The sequence below is a fragment of the Glycine max genome, chromosome 12, assembly GCF_000004515.6.
Source record: "Glycine max cultivar Williams 82 chromosome 12, Glycine_max_v4.0, whole genome shotgun sequence".
Lineage (NCBI taxonomy): Eukaryota > Viridiplantae > Streptophyta > Magnoliopsida > Fabales > Fabaceae > Glycine > Glycine max.
This window is the reverse complement of record NC_038248.2, coordinates 41,448,804-41,467,985: the sequence shown is the minus strand read 5'-3', so window position 1 is coordinate 41,467,985 and position 19,182 is coordinate 41,448,804. Positions and strand designations below refer to the sequence as shown.

Here is a 19,182-nt window from a genome sequence, read left to right as displayed (position 1 = left end):
AATGCCAAACTTGTTGAGCTTTTTGGCTATCGCGGAGAATGTGAAGGATTGTCTCTTCTTGATCAAGACACCTGCAACAAAACTCATCAGTAGACAAATGTCTAAAGGTTAGAAAAGTATTTGTGGGAAAACTCTTATGGCTAGTGAGCCACAAGAAGAATTTTATATGCTGAGGGATGTTGATGGACCGCATCCAGGATCCGTTGCTTGTAGAGCCACCAAGGGATACATGGCTTGAGAAGTGAGTCATTGGTAAGCAATTTTAGTCGTGTAACAACCATCAGAGGAAGCATCCCAAATAATAAAGTCCTCCGTAGTAGGACACAAATAAAGTGACATGAACTCCTCCCTGACCTCCTGAGTTAACACTGTTGCCAACCAATCCCATTGCCATTCGTCATCTTGATAAAGGCCTTTTAGCTTCAAGTGGGCATCCTGATGATGGACATAGTCAATCATGGAACATATATGTCCCACCAAACTCCACCTGTCATACCAAACAAAAGTCTCTCCTCTCCCAACTCTGAATTTGAAACCAGGTTCTAGGATGTAAGCCACCTTTATAATTGAGGCCCATGTGTAGTAGCAACCCTTATACTCCTTTGTAAGGAAAACATTATCCTCCTTCTATTACTTGTGTGTTAACATCCGAACCCAAGGCTTATGTTGATCATGCAATAGAGACCACACATGTTTCCCTAAGAGAGTTGTATTCATTTCTTTAGCTTTACAAACTCCCAGTCCCTCTTCCCTCAAAGGCTGAGTTATTATGTCCCACCCCACCCAATGATGATGGCGATTACCCCAATGATGATGGCTGAGTGAATAAAATTTAAATTCTACTTAGTTTTAGTACACTTTCTTATTTGGTGAAATTTATGTAGATTTCACTAAATATGTACACTTTATACTTTACTGGCTGAGTTCATTTGCAAACTAAAAAGATTCAATTTTAACTAATAAAAAAGTGTGTTGAAAATTGGTAGAGTATGTAGCACTTCATTTTTGTTAATAGAATTTTCCATTTTTTTTATTTGTTCTGTTGTGTTTATTTTAAAGACTATATTATCTCATCTTTTGAGTTAGACACCATCCTCAAAATTATTGTGCTTTTTATTGTTTGGCCTTGTTGTCGTTGCCTTTTTTTTGTTTGACTATAAAAGGATTCAATGTCTTTAGCACAAAGAGTTTCAATGGCTTATTAAGGTACATATAAAAGGATTAGATTCTTTAAGGTAAATCAATTGTTCACCATCATTTATCATGCTCATTTATTATTAAATTAGTCTTTTGACTCAAGCGTCGAAATATCTTTTACAAATATCTCACCTTTTAGAAACTCAAGAGAATAAAGATTGAAAATAAATATTACACACTATTAAAGATATGAAGAGGAAAAGACCTTGATACACTATGTAGGTACAACACTCACCCAAACAAACAAAGGGGTAAGAGTAACAATTCATACTTAAATAATACAAGAAAACATAATAGGTGACACACAAATATATATGACATACGAAGATGATCAATGTCTTTATAATGTTAGAATGAAACTTCACATACTCATACTCATGCATAATACAATACTTGACGTTAATTGATGATATATTCTGATAACAACCTCCATTGAATCCATTAACATTCATCATAATTTATCTAAAGATGAAACATTGTTAACAATTCAACTATTAATCTTAGAGTCTTACGAATATTTAGATTATTTGGCAAATTATGGAGACATGAAATCATCTTTTTTAAGAATAAATTTAAAGTTTCCTTTTTAAATTAATAATACTTTTATTCTATGGGTTAAACATTTTTTTAAGATTTTAGATTTATTTATGGTAATATTTGTAATAAAACATTAGAAGGGTTAATGGGAGAATTTTGTTGGAGAAACAGACAAGGAAGGAGGACAAAATTGACTAGTAAAACCAAACGGGCGAAGCTACATGAGAAGAGGGGATAGAGAAGAGGAGGTGACTTGTAAGATCGGAGAAATATAAAGAGAGAAAGAGAGGAGAGAGAGAGAGAGTGGAAATTGCCGTGACGTGATCGTGATCGGGGCACAGTCAGTCTGAATCTGAAATCCATCTTCAAAATCTCAATTCAATTGGAGGGAGCTGTGCCTTGACTCCTGACGTCCAAAAATGTCGCTGAATATGAAAACCCTAACCCAAGCATTGGCGAAGACCGCGGCGGTGATCGAGAAGACAGTGCAGACGACGGTGCAGGAGGTGACGGGCCCGAAGGCACTTCAGGACTACGAGCTGCTCGACCAGATCGGCTCCGCGGGGCCCGGGCTCGCCTGGAGGCTCTATTCGGGCCGGGCCCGTGATCCCTCGCGGCAGCACCAGTATCCGGTGGTGTGTGTGTGGGTCTTGGACAAGCGCACTCTTTCCGAGGCCCGAATGCGCGCGGGCCTCACCAAGGCCGCTGAGGATTCCTTTCTAGATTTGATTCGGATGGATGCCTCCAAGCTCGTCCGCCTCAGGCATCCCGGTGTCGTTCACGTCGTCCAGGCCCTCGACGAGAGCAAGAATGCTATGGCTATGGTCACCGAACCCTTGTTTGCTTCCGCTGCCAATACTCTTGGCATTGTCGACAATATTCTTAATCTTCCTAAAGATCTCAGGGGAATGGTACCCTTTTTTTTCAATTCCCTATTATATCCTTTCGTTTTCTTACGTGATCTACTAGTTCCACTTGATCTTTTAGTCCTTCAATTTGTCAAGTGGTGTCACAGTAGTCCCTGAATTTAGGAAAATGTCAAATAAATACCTTGCAATTGAAATTTGTTAGTCAAATGATAGTAAGTTTCTCATGAAAGAGCCTATGCTTTGCAGGAAATGGGAATTTTGGAGGTAAAGCATGGTTTACTTCAGATAGCAGAATCCCTCGACTTTCTCCACAACCATGCTCATCTTATTCATCGATCTATATCACCCGAGGTGATAATCTTTCACATTACTTAGACTCAAGGTTTTAAATTGCCACAATGGTTGTAGTTTTTATGATATTACGGGAAATGTGGCGCCAAAATCTTGATGCCCCCATGTAGCATAACACCCGAGGTGATGCCCAAAAAGTCTTGATACTGCCGCCAAAATCTTGCTTTGACTTAATTATTTCCCCCTTAATTCTTTCTAGATTTAATTGCAAATTTTTGCCCCCAAGTTTTGCAATGTTGCAAATTTTGCCTCCCAATTTACAAAATATCGCATGTTATGCTCCCACGTAGAGAAGTCGCCACAATTAATATATTTCATGGCGGTTTTTCCTTTAAACTGCCACAACTAAGACAATTTATAATTTTTTTCATTAATTGTGGCGGTTTTTCTACATGTGGGCAAAATTTGCAACATTGTAAACCTTTGGGGGCAAAAACTGCAATTAAGCCTTCTTTTTATTATGACACTTCTTTTTTATAAAAGAAATTCTGACAAATAAATAATGTTAGTGCAAGGTTTTAAATTGTGGTTGTGGTTTCATCATGTTTCTTAATATTATCGGGCAAATGTGGTTGTTGCAGTCAAAATTGCAGTTGTGTTGTGGTTGTGAATACCGCAAAAACCTTGACATGTCTGATATCGTGGTTTTGGACTGTTTCTCAAAGCCTTGTGCCAGTTAGTGGCATCTATGTATTTCTAAATGTTACTTTCATAGTTTCGTAATTGAAAAAATATTTTTGGCTCTTTGAAATTCTTGCTGAAGTTTCATTTTGCACCAATCACTGTTGATACAGATTACTTATTGGGTTGATAGTTAACCTGTCACACTCATCCTTTTCTATTTCACCGTTGTGAAATTTAAGATTGGCTCATTGAATACAAATTTATACTTTGCAGAACATTCTGATCACCTTGAGTGGAGCTTGGAAACTGGCTGGATTTGGTTTTGCAGTTTCTGCTACTCAGACTTCTGGTGACTCATCTAATCTGCAACCCTTCCATTATGCTGTGAGTGGAAAAATTGATAAGATTAAGAATTACTACATTAAATTTGTGCTGACCAAAAAAAAAAACTACATTAAATTTGTTCACTTGACATGTTAAATACTGTAATATGATGCACATATATATTTTTTTATAATATTAACTCATCTCTAAATATTTTTATATCTATTTGATCAATTCAGTGTTATATTACCAATCATATAATCTTGTATTATGTTATATGTTTTGTATATGTTATATGTTTCTTCTTCATCAGGATCTCAATATTTCTTCCTTTGATTATTCTTAGACACAAATTTCTGCTTCTAGCAAACTTATATACTTCTGCTAGCAGACGTCTCTGCATTTTGTAATCATACCTGTGCAATTATTCTTCCTGGTACATGATTGTCTATAGTTTTGCCTTGTGGCATATGATTTTCTAGATTATATTTGTAATATCTGGATCTAAACTATGATTTATAAGAAAGGCCAAATAAAGTTATCATTCCTAAATGAAAAACTATACTATTTTATGTCTGTATCTTATTCTCATCCTCAGGAGCAAAGTAAGTTTTGCTTAAATGACCTGTATCATATTTCACTTTGACTGCTGTACAGGAATATGATGTTGAGGACTCTATTTTGCCACTTCAGCCATCACTTAATTACACTGCTCCTGAGCTGGTGAGGAGCACTGTGTCTTCGGCTGGGTGCTCATCTGATATTTTCAGTATTGGATGCCTTGCCTACCATTTAATTGCCCGCAAGCCTTTGTTTGACTGCCACAACAATGTGAAGATGGTACATACAAATCCTTCTTTTTTTACCCTTTCCAAAAACTGGTTGTGATATCTGAAATAAATGAATAAAAGAAACATAATTTAGCACAACTTGTGGACAGAGGTTTATTGTGGCCCAAATTAAATCTAGTGTTGACCCCCCCCCCCCCCCCAAAAAAAAAAAAGGAAAGATTCTCTTGCTAATTGCCATTAGGTTGTTTGTTAGTAGCTAAACTAGTTAGCGACATAAGCTAGTATTCTAGGTGTCATTTTCAATATATAAGTACTAACATACTACTTCAGCTCAATAATCAAATTCAATGCTAGCAATACTTAAATTAAGTTGCATTGATTTTAAAGTTGTCAATGTTCTTTTCGAATTTTCTGATTGGAGATTCAGTGATGGTTGCATGTGTCTTGTCTCTAAAAGAGAGAATATGTTTTTGTTAATGATTGAATAAATTTCACTATATGCCATCCGTGTAATTGTATGCTACCATGAAAAAAATGGTTCTCTTTCATTTTTGGCATATACTTCTTATGTATTTAAACAGAAAGAGGTGAAAGTGATCAGTTTCATTACTTGATAACAACAATGTAGGCTATTTTATTTTAGTCATTTGAAGGTAATAAGAAATTTTGGTTTTGTACTTATGCAGTACATGAATACCTTGACTTACTTATCCAGTGACGCATTCTCATCTATCCCATCAGAACTGGTTCCTGACTTGCAAAGGATGCTTTCTCCAAATGAGTCTTCAAGGCCAACAGCAATGGATTTTACAGGTAAAGATAGCCTGGAGAAACAGTACATTTCTTAAATGAAAAAAGGCATGACATCAAAATAGTTAAATAGTTTTCTTGGGGAGTTCCTTGTAAATGAAATTTTAATAGGTGTTCATCAATTAAAAAATTTGGTGTCAGATCTGAAGAGGAAGGTCTTGATCATGTCAGACATGACACCAATTAATCATTCTACATTTCAGATGACTTTTGAGTACCTTGACTGGAAATTTTAGGAGGTGTTTGAACTTTTAGAAGTTCGAACATTATAGTTTGAACTTAGAAGTTAGAACATTAGACCCGTTAGTAGTTTAATTGATCTAGGCTAGTGCTGCTAGTAGTGCACTAGTAAACTAGTGTAAATAGTTGTAACTTTGTATTATATCACATTAAATATCAATCTTATATATCATTCATTCAGAATATTATTGTGAGTCTCCTTTATTTTCCTCCTTTCCCACCCAAACTGTAATCCTATAATATCAGCATGGTATCAAAAACCATTGATAGGACTTAATTTGAGCCGTAGTTATCAGTATTGCACGATCTGTGATATGATACGGTTTGAGCAGCTTGTGATATGAATCAGTGAGCTAATCGTTTCGGCGCTTGAATTGCATGAATCAGACCTGAATTGTAATCTAGTGAAAAATTACACGATTATTGCGTAGGATCTGTTAGGCCTAAGGAGTTGCGGCACCCTGCTGCTCCTCAAAGGGCCATTATGCCTGGCTTAAGCGGAGTGGGCAAGTCACGCTGCACTGCTATCCTAACTTCTGTTCCACTCATGGCTGCACTTGCATCTAGCTGTTCAGAGAAAAGAGATGATCAGAATCACAGCCCTAACCGGCCTAACCCTAAACGACAATGTATTGTATTTTTGTTTTTACTTTAGCAACTTTTGTCTTTTAGTTGCAAGTCATAGACTGTGTTTCGACTTTCAACTTAGGACAATCATTTTTAACTTTTAAGTTTTAATCTTTATTATTGGCGTGATATTTAAGTATTGTCTAGTATCAAATAAAAAATAATAATTGATGTGAATTGTTTTTCTCTTACTTACTGCTTAGTATCTTTTTATCATAAAATCTATTATAAAACATTGTAAAATCTGTTATAGTTTTCAACTTCAAATAATTAATATATAATAAATTTAATAGCAGAATATTTATTTTAATTTTTAATTTTAGTTATAGCAAATTTTAACAGAACTCGTGCATCTCATGATTTTAGAGTTATTTTTATAGTTATTGATCATGAATGTGCTTTAATATGTCTTGTTAGTTTGTATATGCTCTGATTTATTATTGATCACAGATCTTACGATTTGCAATTCAGAAATTGGGCCTTCCGATTTACAATTTTAATCCTGATTCAACTACCATCATTTGAGCTTGTTGCAGCTATGTAGGACCCTTGTGTCATACAGATCCAGAGTATCTTTTGAGGAATCTTCTTGAACATGTTGAGGGAAGTGTTTAGGTCTAACTTAAAGTTACACCCTAGATGATAGATTATGCCCAAAGAATCAATAAGAAGAATCAATTACTAAACAAATGGGGGTTTCTCAGACAAGGTTGAGCAAATGGGAGCTGCTGATCTTCCAAAATAGTTACATGTGAAAGTGGATCTTGGTCTTGCATACAATTGGGCGGGTGGGGGGGTGGGGCGGGTGGCAGCGTTTTATGAACCGGCCGGTCTGACCAAACCCAGTGGTCACACTGGTTCGGTTCACTACAAGGATTGGAAATGTATTAGAATCACTGTGACATGGGTTGAAATGGAGTGGGTATTTGGTTGAACCGGGTGAGTCTTTGGTTGAACTGGAGTGAATTTTGGTTGAACCGAGTGCTTTTTTTTAATAAAAAAAGTTATGTACCTTTTCTATGTTTTCTTTTGTGAACTTATGCTTATTTATAAGACATTGGAAGTTTGTTTGTGTTTGGAACTTGTTTATGGACTTGTATTGACACGAATATTGGTTGTTATTTGGGATATTAGGTACTTTATAATTACAACCATTTTAAATTTAGAGTATTGAATGATTAAATTATGTTAATTACTTAGTTATATTATTTTTTTATAATTTTTAATATATACCGGGTCAAACCAGTATTATGACCAATGAGACTCCGATTTGACCATTGACCCATTAACTGAGTGCCTTGACCGGTTTGTTGGCCGGACCAATTTTTAAAACATTTGGGGGGGGGGGGCATGGTGATGAAATCTTTAATCAGCAGGCCTATGGGTTTCTTAAAACATTGTGTTTAAGGTTTGGTGAAAAGGACAGTATAGATAGTGAGCAGATTTTAGACTTGGAATAGGAATTGAGGGAGGGAGCCAGGTCTCTCAAATACCTGGGAAAGGGAGAAAGTCCATTTTATGATTCTTGGTCGCTGGTTCTGTTTATCAGATGGCATCCATTCCTAGTACCTGCTATAGCATTTTTGGGGCTGTTCATTATTGTTCTACTATTAGGGATTGATAACTATGGTATCGGACTAATATCTATTTCAGAATATTATCAAGAGCCTCCTTTCTCTTTTTTCACCTTTTGACCTAAACTCTATATTGTCAAATGTCAATTGAAGTGTTTCTCTACGCTTATTGTGTATCAAGAAATTAGGTTAACACAATTTGATTAATGGAAAGTGGTTTCAAACCTCCTTAAATAACAATCAAGATCTTTTGATAAACCACAAACTCACCTAACAACTGCAGCTGCAGCATTTTTTGTAAAAAATGAAAAGGGTTGTGACAATTCGTATGAGATCAAAACTCCAATTTATAAATTTATTAAGATTTCTTAATATCTCATGCTACAAGGGTGACTCAAAATGGTGTTTTAGTTTAACTTTGATTATGTAAAACTTATATGACAGTCATTAACCCATGAAGTGTTTTTGATTAGGATTGCATGTGTAATTCTTCAGGATTAAGTAACTCATAATCAACCGGTTACCATTGAACATTGCAATTAATATAGTGTCTCTGCTGGTAGTTGGAGCTTTTAGATGGTCATAATCTTGACAGTATATATGCTTCTCATATTTGCAGGCTCACCATTTTTTAGGCATGACACTAGGTTGCGTGCTCTACGCTTCCTTGATCACATGCTTGTAAGATTTTTCTAGTTTAGCCTTTTAGCATTACGAAATGTTAACATGCAAATTTTAGAGTTGAAGTTCTTGATGATGTGTCTTCCTTTCCTTCAGGAAAGAGATAACATGCAGAAGTCAGAGTTCTTAAAAGCATTGTCAGATATGTGGAAAGATTTTGATTCGCGCGTATTGCGATATAAGGTATGCTCTATGCTGTTTGGTTATGAAATTTATGTGTTTTCACTTCTGCTAGTCAATTTTATGTCAGGTCTTTCTCCCAGCATACATAATTTGTACACTCGTGCTAGCATGTATAAGTCAGGATACTCTTGCTCTGTCTATTACTTTGTCTTGTGTCCTATAACTTCGATAGCCAATACGGTCTCTCAATCTTTCATGGATTTTGAATTTATATTGCACGTGTTAAACTCATGCTATGCTGTTTTCCCAAATATGTGTTTAAATGTTATTACTTCTTGACTCTGAATTCTCCTGAATTTTGAGTTATGTTTTTTTCACTATTGTCGTGAATGTAATTTGGACAAATATAATTCATACAGGTCCTTCCACCACTTTGTGCAGAGCTTAGGAATGTGGTGATACAGCCAATGATTTTACCAATGGTTCTAACCATTGCAGAGTCTCAGGTACTAATATCTCTTTCTTTTCTTCACTTCCATAGAATACCTAAATTAGTGCTCGTGCTGACGGCATTGTAATTAAAAATCAATATTGCACCAAGAAATATTGTTTTGTAGGGTGAATATTTCACAAAATCCACCACTATATTGAAAATATACATCATTTGTCATTTAATTTCATAGTACTAGTTTTTTTTGCCTACTCTATCAATATATCTTAAAATTAATGGCATAATTTGCTTATTAAACCAAGTGAAAATATTAACTATGTGATTACAAACCGTTTGTTCTTTTTATTTGCATGTGTCTCCTTGCTTTATTTAGATGCAAACCATTTGTTCTTTTCTTTATCTTGATCTATAGTTTAGGAAATGAATGATTTGGTCTGTTATGGTGAAATGAGTTAATATTTAGTTGCAAGTTGCGACAGTTGATCTGTTTTCGGTTTGTGATAAGTAAGGGCAGTGTATCATCAGTAAACCAGATTTACATAAGTGCACAATGGATTGCTATTTTATTTTTTTTATTTTTGATGAAAAAGAAATTCATTAACACAAAATGGAAAAAATCATTTATTTTTCAGGACAAGAATGATTTTGAGCAATCAACACTTCCAGCCCTTGTCCCTGTCCTTAGTTCTGCTGCTGGTGAGACACTATTACTGCTTGTGAAGCATGCTGAGCTTATAATAAACAAGGTAGTTGAGAGTTTATATCAGTTTCTTTATTTTGATGATTGAAAAATCTCTGTATCTAGTGACTATGTTTATTCGCTACTTATTTTTCCATTTATTATTCTTAGACTAGTCAAGAACATTTAGTTTCACATGTTCTTCCAATGATTGTTCGGGCCTATGATGATACTGATGCTCGTTTGCAAGAAGAGGTCCTGAAAAAATCTGTATCCCTTGTCAAACAACTAGATGCCCAGGTGAGTGCTATTTTCTAATTATTGAGTAGGCTTGAGTTCTTTTAAACTATCACATGTTTGCCATTGAATCTGTATCACATGTTATTACTATTGTTTCAACTTTTGGGGACTTCGAAACTTTATGGTTTGGACATGGAAAAAGAGAAATAGAGAATAACAACTAACAATGTATTATGAGATTGATAAGTTCAAATACAATAACTTAATGCACCTAATATGCTACTACTTAGGTGAGTTAAGTCAAGTGCTAGTCCTACTAGTACAAGCCCAGGCCAAAGCCCAATAATAATAAAATGAATATTCCTACTATACTAATTGTCACCTTATTTCCCCCTTGAGGCTTATATTATTATATGGCCCTAATGTTGTTCAGCCCATAATCCTTGACACTTTTTTTTAAAAAAAAATCAACTCAAATGTTTAGTATTGAAGTAAGATATCTATTATGTTTCATTTTTTTTTGGGTTTTTCCTTTCAGCTCGTGAAACAAGTGGTTTTGCCCCGTGTTCATGGATTAGCACTTAAAACAACAGTTGCGACGGTATGTTTTGTTTGAGATTTTATCTTTATTTGCAATGCCTCAGGTTGACATATATGTGGTGTCTTTTTTGCATCCAAACCTAATTTAGTCAGAATAATTAGATCCTTATTATTGGTAAATCAAATGGTAGTTATCAGCTCTTTTCAAAGTTTCATATCATATTTTTGCATATTCCACATATTTCCTCCATTTAACATGTGAACATTCCATTGGCAATACTGTTGTTATTATCTTATTTCAAGTTGCATTATAAACATCTGTGTGAGGTTTAAGCTTCATTCTTCAAACCCTTGCTGAGTTAGTGGTGTGGCTTCTACTTCTTTGAACCCTTGCTGCTACTGTGTTTTTGAAGCTCAACTATGATCTTGTACACTGGATGGGTTCTGGGATGTGAGAGGTGACTGATTTCTGGTGCCTTTGTTTCTGTATGAATGATTTCTGAATGTACTATTTTTGGTTGGATTCTGTGACTGCAACCTTCCTCTGTTGTTGCATTCTGGTTTCTGAGCATGCTAATCTGTTTTTGGGTATTAAAATTTTGAGCTATGCTGGTCTATGAGTGATGCTTTTGTGGCTCCCCTGTTTCTGCCACTTAATCTCATTTTTTTCCTCATATTAATGTTGAGAGTTGTAACAATTAACTTAGCTGTTTAAGAAACCTTTGTTTTGTTATAAGGCTTATCCTTGATAGGTTAAAAGCCCTTTGTTTTCTTACAAGGCTTGTCTTTTGGGGTTAGGACCCTTTGTATCGTTACAAAGGCTTGTACATAGTCCTTACAAACTTGTATCTATTATGCATAGAACATACTTAAATGCTAGATGTGATTGTAATTTTGTTATTGTTATGGCTTATTTGTGTTATTTAATATGTGTGTGTGTTCTTGAATATAATTTTATATAATAGGTAGGGTGTTACCTTTCATGTTATAAAATCATGTTTTTCTTTTCTTCCTCTTCAATCTTAGGTAGGACCTTTTAGTTTGACAATGTTGTCACCTTATATTCAAACCTGTTGTCTGTATTTTTCTATTTGGTTTGACAGGTTAGAGTCAATGCGCTGTTGTGCCTAGGAGACATGGTTAATCAACTTGATAAACATGCTGTCTTGGACATCTTGCAAACTATTCAACGCTGTACTGCTGTTGACCGCTCCCCTCCAACCCTTATGTGTACCCTAGGGGTTGCAAATTCTATTTTCAAGCAGGTAAATTTCAAATGATGAGCCTGACATAAATCACAGTTTTTTATATTATTGACTGCTATGATCAACGATATTTGGAGTTGTTGCTAAATAGTATTTGGAATCATACTTGTCTTTTTTTTTCTCCTCTTCAGTATGGAGTAGAATTTGTAGCTGAGCATGTTCTTCCATTGCTTATACCCCTGCTGACTGCTCAACAATTGAATGTTCAACAGTTTGCCAAATATATGCTCTTTGTCAAGGATATGCTCCAGTAATATTTTCTTTTTTAAAAAAAATTAAGCCCCTCTATTTTTTGTTATCTGTCTTCCTCATTGTCCTTAATCTCTGACAAACTTCTCTTTAATTTTTTTTTTGAACTTTGTGCTCTGTACAGCAAAATAGAAGAGAAGCGAGGAGTGGCTGTGACTGATTCTGGAACGCCAGAGATAAAACTATCTCCCGTGGTTAATGGCCTTCAATCTGAAGCCACGCGGACAAGCAGCAGCTCTGTACCTGCTTCAACAAAAAACAGCTCTTGGGATGAAGATTGGGGTCCCAAACCAAAGGGCACTGCCTCTTCGATCCAGAATTCTATTGATGCAACCAGTCAATCTATGGCAGGCAACCCTGTGGATCAAGTAACATCTTTACAAAAGCATTTGTCCTTAGCGGCTTTATCTGCTAAGCAAACAGCCAAGTCATGTCCGTCAGTGGATGTAGAATGGCCACCTCGTGCATCTTCTGGTGTTACCCCACAATTTGGTGATACTGAAAGGCAGACAATAGCAGCAGGAACTTCATCCACATCTAATCTTGAATCTGATGATCCTTTTGCTGATTGGCCTCCGCATCCTAATGGCTCAGTATCAGGTGGATCTGGAATATCCAACAATGGTACTTTAGGAATGCCACTAAACAAAGTTGGGTTTAATTCAATGACAAGCACTTCAAGCAATATGGCTCCCCAAACTAGCAACAGTTGGCCTGTTAATTCCCAAAGTTCTGCCGAGTCCATTAGTTTGAACTCAAGGAGTGCTAGTTCAACAACGGGTAGCCTGAATACTGGTGGCCTTGGACAACAGAAATCTCTTGGGTTCCTAAAACAAAGCCAAGCTTTTCCAGCATCGAATGTTTCATATAATAATGTTCAGTCAACAGCAACAGATCTTGGATCAATATTTTCTTCCAACAAGAATGAACAAATTGCACCTAAACTTGCACCACCCCCTTCAACCACTGTGGGTAGAGGACGAGGAAGAGGGAGGGGAGCTGCTTCAACCACTCGGTCCTCTCATACCAAGTCACATGCTGAGCAGCCACCCCTTTTGGATTTGTTGTGATAGCTTGCATCTATTGTTGTTCATGTATTAGGGTGAGTTACTGTTGAGATTGTACATTTTATGCAACATCCTGTGTTGAGTGCTTGTGAAGGGAGATTTCAAAAAATCTTGCCAGGCAACATGTTTTAAGGGACGGCTACTCTTTGTAAAGGTTTTGTTGTATGTTGCTTAGTCTATAGTGATTTTGCAAAATTTGGATTAATATTTTTGATTTTTTTGTCCTCGCATCATACTTCATTCTTAGGGCATCAGGCAAAGTGTATTCAGAAAAGTCCTGATTACTGTGACTGGGTTGAAAATAATAAAGGCTGTCATGAAGTAACTTCTGTACCAAGGATTTGAATTCCACTATGTACGACTAGCATAATAGAAATTGTTTGTGGGTGAAGAAACGATCTCTACCTCTATCTTGCTCGTTAGCTATCATATCGGAGAACTGAAATGCCTAAGAGGCAGAGACTTTGTTTTTATAACTGTTGAAGTTGACTTTCAGCTTTTGGTTGTAACTCGAGGACTTATGTAATTTTTACATGTTTGGAAGAAGAATTTAGAAGTGAAATAGGCTGCATTTAATTTTTCAAATACGATTCTTTTGATAACACTCTTAAACATTTGAATTTGGAAGTGAAAATATTTCGTTTCATATTTGGATAACATATAATATGAAGAGACACGCATTTATTTTTTATTTATTTATCGTTACTCTCCATGTTGTGTGGAGACTGAAGCAGCAAATTAATCGGGCGAGCATTGACGAGCCTGCAGTTAGTCCTAACTTCCCCAGGTCGACCAGACTGCAAGTCACCCATTTTCAACATTCCTTCCACAAATGCCTTGAAAAACTCAGTTTTGCGTCTACTAAATAACCTCACAAACTCCCTTGTGTGGGGGAATGTGAAGAGTGTTTGATCAGAATTGAGAAAGCCCCTCCTAGCAGCCAAGTCCTTGAAATATTGGTTATCAAAGACGAGAGGCGTGGAATCAAGGTTCCCTGTGACATTTTGGTCAACATCCAGTGGACATAGCCTGTTAAGGTATTGTCTATAGCTAGGGTCAATGGCAGGGTCAGGCCTTCCAGTTCCAGATTGATTGTATAGCCTAAACATGACGGAGAAACAACGACCTTGGCCAATAGAGTGAGATCCTGAGAGTGCTACTAGGTCTTTCACAGTAAGGTTATATTTCTGGAAGAGATCAATAAGAGAGCTTGCGTTGGCTCTTGGGCTTGGCATGATGTTGTTTGAGTCTTCTTGATTAGCACTCAAGCTGTCCAATCTTCCCAACCTCACCTCCCACTCAGGTCCACCTGTCTGCAATGCAAGTAAAAAACATTTAGCATATAGAATTACCACCAAAAGGCTTTTTTTTTTTTTTTATTTTCTGAAAAAAATTCATTTTAATTTTTTAAGATTTAGAAAACATGTATTGAGAAGAAAATACTCAAGGTATCACTGCGTTTTCACTTCTTCAAAATAAGCTCAAAACGATGATTTGTTTTCAGTTTTAATTCTATTTTTGAAAATATTTTTAGAGAAAATATTTTCTAAATTTCAAACAAACATATTTTTACACTTATTTTATGTTTTATTTGAAAATAGAAAACAAAAAACATTCAATCCAAGCATCATCTTTAACATTCTTAAGAAAAATGCTTATGACATTCTCTTTCTAAAACTCTATATTGGTTAAAATTTATTAGAAATCACTATTTTTATTATGTTTTTTATTATGTTTTGTTTCTCATTTAATAATTCTCTCTTAATTTATATTAAATGAAAAGTAAAACCTACCAAAATTAATATTTTCTAATAAATTCTAATCAAATATAGAATTTTCGAGAGAGAGAGTACAACAGCATTCCTCCATTCTTAATTATGAATTAGTTGTTAAAATGAGAAATAATCAAAAGGCTTAATTCCAAATTCAGAATCCCCAAATAAAGAAGACCACTTAACAATCTCAAATATAAATTGATTTAATTATAATGAGTTGTTAATGTTTTAAAAAATTAAACTGTCAATGCATTTAATATGTTAATAATTAATCCATTTAATGATGCAGTAACACCACAATAAATGCTCGTACAAACATTTGCGCTAACATTACATCACATTAAATTCTAAGGGGAAAAAAGTGGTATTTAAAATTGAATTTCGTTCAAATTTGCCATAATACATGTGCAGTGGACCTGGTTGACTCATTAATTGTTTACTTAATCCTTGTGCAATTACACAAAATTACATATGAAAAGAAACCGAAGAATGCTACTACTACATGGCATTAATATATGATTTAAAATAGTATCAGATACACTTTAAATAAATATGAAACTGCATTTAACCTGCATATACTTTCCATTCTTATTATCTACTTTTTTTACTGCCATTCTTATTATCTACTATTCATTTAGAATATTTTTTTTACATAGATTAAAAACTGTAATATATATCCTCGTTTATGTTAAAATTAATTTTAACGTCCTAATATCATCTCTATTATTTATTTTGGTCTAACCTATAATACATTGTATATTTTTTCTTTTAAAGGTAGAAAAATAAAAATAAATGGAAATAGTAATTATGGAAATAATTCTATATTGTCTTAAAGTAATATATTATTTTTACTAAACTTTTTGAAAAGTAAGAAATACATTTAATTTTTCATTTCATGTTTTCTTCACAAAATACTTAAGATACTTATTAAGCTAGGTAGGAATTTTTTAATTTTAGGAGATTCTTACGCAGGCAAGTTGGCTAATTTTGGGGCTAACTCGTGTTCTCTTTTTAGTTGGTGTGGGATCTTGATCCGTCTTTTATTTTGGAAGACTTCTTTCAGAACAGATCATATACCTAGTTGTAGGTTTTGCTAACCCATTTCTTGGTTATTAGTTATTATGAGTTTTGGTCTAATTCCTCCGTGCTTTGTTGGTTTTTTCTCTCTTTTATTTTAATGTTATTCGAGGTGCTGAGTGGTAGTCTAGGGGTGTCAAAATAGTTGGGGTGACTAGCCTATTGCTACTGTCCTTTTGCATTCCAAGCTTCATATAAAAAAATTATTTTATTTTTATATATGTTGCACAGTATTATTAAGTTTAAACAAATAATTTAATTAAAATATATTAATAATATAAAAGGTTTTTTTTATAGCAGTACTTTCTTCTACTTACGCGTTTGTAAGACAAATTTATTAACCTTTATAACAGTGTAAATTTACTTAATATTGTACTTAAAATGTATGATAAAGTTGTCATGTATTTTCTAAGTATGATTAAATTAAAATAGCTAATTTAGAAATTATTTAGTGGTGGAGATAGAGAGAGTGCAATTTAGGGTGAGAAGAAAAGAAATTGAAGGAAGGAAGGAACCAGAGAGACAGCATCTCTAGATGCCATAATTATGATGTCAGCACAGGAAACCACTCCGGGGCAGTCCTTCTCGAGCGCTTCCTTCACTTGATCGACAACTTCATACGATCTCAGCGAATTTATATTTGAGAGGGCCAATTTCTCCCCCAGCATCGTTGGTGTATCATCAAGCAACATAGAACCATCACACCCCTTCACAAAAGAGTAAAAGTAAAATTAAATTAAAGATACTAAATAAAATCAAATTACTAGTACGTACGTTGACAAAGCAATCATGGAACTGGAAGCGCATAACAGAGGCAACACTTCTGGGTTCCCTCATAAGGGCCTTCTTCATCACATCTCGGACTATGAGTTCCGCTTTTGGACATGTTTTTGAGTAAAACCCAGGTCGGAGATCCGACGATGCCACCCAAGCTATGTGCAGAAGAAGGAACATCAGAAACAGGGGCATGGCCATGGTCATGTATAACAAACAAAGATGGCACCTTGTTTTGATTTTCCACACTGGAGTGGAGAGTGATCGGAGGAGAGAGGGTGGCTATATATGGTTACTCACTTTGGAGTTTGGAGGAGGATAAAGTAATTGTTTTTAATTTTAATGAAAAATCATTTTTGGAATATCTACTGACAGGACACGATTACTCACTTTATAGGAATGAAATGATAAATATTTTTTTTGCAACTTGCCCATTTAATTTAAGGCTTTTGCTTCCCTCTCATGACTCATGGGTCATGGCCAGACAGATCCAAAACCCGTGTCCAAATCATGTTGCAGGATGCGTTTTTTCTGGAAGAGTCGGTATCTTATTATTTTTGCAATTTAGTCCTTTTCTTGTTGGGAAACACTAGTAGGATGCGTTTGTTTTCGGGGAAAAAAGTACATCAAAAGGAAGAAAAGGAAAGAAAAAGTGACAAGTTTTAGCTTGCAAGTAGGAGAGAAAATAAAAAATAAAAAGCATAAATACTCACATTTATTTTTGAATTTGTAAATCGCTGATAAATATCTTCTTAAAGAAAATATGAAATTTATTTCTCAAAAATATAAAAAATGTAATAAATATATTCGATTGTCAAATTTCGTCTGTTACTGTTAATAAAATAATTTATGTGACATAAAGAGACGAATTTATCACTAAAATGATTGTTAATGTGGTCATGAGACTAGATTGGACGAAAATATTAGTAAGATATCATTCTTGCACATAAATGTCAATCATTTTTTATTCGACAAAAATGTTAATGTTTTTTATGGGAGGAAAATGTCAATAATTTTGTTTTGAACCTAAATGTCAATACATCTTATATGACCAAAATGTCAATAAATTATTATTAAGGGTAAAATATAATTTTAAGATAAATTTTTATCATTTTTTATCGTTACAAGCATAATATTAAAATAATCACTTATAAAAATATATTGCCAAACATAATTTCAAATAAATATAATAATAACGATAATATTGATTATCAATCATAATTTATCTATCACAATAGAAATTATTCAAAATAAATATTGTAACAATATACCAACCATTACAAATTTTTTCAAATTATAATAATTAGTCACAATCTATTATAAATAAAAGATAAATATATTTCATATTTCACTTCTTCGAATCTTGACTATTTTATCAACGGTGATGGACAAAAGTTAACTTTTGGATATATTTGTCGCACTTTGTACATTTTTTGGGACTAAATTTTATATTTTTATCTTTTAGGAACGTATTTGTCAGCGAATTACACATTCAAGAACAAAAGTGACTATTTACATTATTAAGAGTGGGAAGACGAAAAATCAAAAAAATATTATATGTGACTATTATGTCCATATGTTAACAATTAGAGATGATAAAGTCGTTCCTCTATGCCACATAGATTATTTTATTAACGATGACGAACAAAAGTTAATGACCAAATATATTTATCACACTTTTATACTTTTAAAGATTAAATTTTGTATTTTTATTTTTCAGGAATGCATTTGTTAGTAAATTATACATTTAGGGACAAAAGTAACTATGTACTCAAATAAAAATTATAAAATTTTTCTTTTATCTTGGTTATTTATGTAAAAAGAAAAAAGAAAGAAAAATGTCTTGTACAATAACATAAATATTCCTAATTAAAAAATAAAGTTTGTAAAAATAAAGGTAAATTGATATTTTATTAACACAAAGACAAGCTTTCAACCGTTTTTAATCTAAATTGAACATATCTATAAAGTAATGGGTTTCACACGGTATTTTATGTTTTTTTTTTCTTTCCGACAGTATAAAAAAGGTGAAAAGATTACTTTCTAAAAAATCTCTTTCCATTGGCTTTTTCTGTAAAAGAATATCCAACTTTTGAAGTTTAAAGATATATCAAAGTTTTGACTTCAATAACCTTTGTTGAGAACAATTATTTTTTTTATAGTACTCTCTATAAAATAGTTTTTTTAGTAAAAGAAACATACAAAAATATTGTTGTATACTGCTTTAGAAGCTACTCAAGAAATGTTATACACAGGATAGGTCGAATCTAGTTTTATCTTTTAAGCATATAAGTAGGAGTTGTTTATGGAATTTGAA

The 19,182-nt window shown here is 34.0% G+C and overlaps 2 protein-coding genes across 2 annotated transcripts; one reads left to right on the top strand and one right to left on the bottom strand.

The window, feature by feature from the left end:
- Positions 1 to 1,894: 1,894 nt before the first annotated feature.
- Positions 1,895 to 13,564, top strand: LOC100796211 (SCY1-like protein 2). The gene is made up of 14 exons (XM_003540502.5): positions 1,895 to 2,645; positions 2,850 to 2,954; positions 3,852 to 3,962; positions 4,560 to 4,742; positions 5,380 to 5,506; positions 8,564 to 8,625; positions 8,722 to 8,808; positions 9,168 to 9,254; positions 9,832 to 9,945; positions 10,050 to 10,178; positions 10,657 to 10,719; positions 11,762 to 11,923; positions 12,055 to 12,173; positions 12,297 to 13,564. The coding sequence occupies exons 1-14, from the start codon at positions 2,154 to 2,156 to the stop codon at positions 13,240 to 13,242; spliced, it is 2,787 nt and encodes a 928-aa protein (XP_003540550.1). The 5' UTR covers positions 1,895 to 2,153; the 3' UTR covers positions 13,243 to 13,564.
- A 341-nt stretch (positions 13,565 to 13,905) lies between these two features.
- Positions 13,906 to 17,360, bottom strand: LOC100796737 (peroxidase 17). Its single transcript, XM_003540503.5, has 3 exons — positions 16,866 to 17,360; positions 16,607 to 16,798; positions 13,906 to 14,552 (listed from the first exon to the last, which is right to left on the bottom strand). The coding sequence occupies exons 1-3, from the start codon at positions 17,070 to 17,072 to the stop codon at positions 13,932 to 13,934; spliced, it is 1,020 nt and encodes a 339-aa protein (XP_003540551.1). The 5' UTR covers positions 17,073 to 17,360; the 3' UTR covers positions 13,906 to 13,931.
- Between the last annotated feature and the right edge of the window lie 1,822 nt (positions 17,361 to 19,182).

What these genes read in the sequence shown, in the direction of transcription:
- LOC100796211 (XM_003540502.5), top strand. Translation starts at nt 2,154, where the DNA reads ATGTCGCTGAATATGAAAACCCTAACCCAAGCATTGGCGAAGACCGCG. An exon ending in TGCAACCCTTCCATTATGCT is followed by an intron (nt 3,963 to 4,559) that starts GTGAGTGGAAAA and finishes ACTGCTGTACAG; the next exon opens with GAATATGATGTTGAGGACTC. An exon ending in GCCACAACAATGTGAAGATG is followed by an intron (nt 4,743 to 5,379) that starts GTACATACAAAT and finishes GTACTTATGCAG; the next exon opens with TACATGAATACCTTGACTTA.
- LOC100796737 (XM_003540503.5), bottom strand. Translation starts at nt 17,072, where the DNA reads ATGACCATGGCCATGCCCCTGTTTCTGATGTTCCTTCTTCTGCACATA. An exon ending in TCCATGATTGCTTTGTCAAC is followed by an intron (nt 16,799 to 16,865) that starts GTACGTACTAGT and finishes TCTTTTGTGAAG; the next exon opens with GGGTGTGATGGTTCTATGTT. An exon ending in CTAGAGATGCTGTCTCTCTG is followed by an intron (nt 14,553 to 16,606) that starts GTTCCTTCCTTC and finishes CTTGCATTGCAG; the next exon opens with ACAGGTGGACCTGAGTGGGA.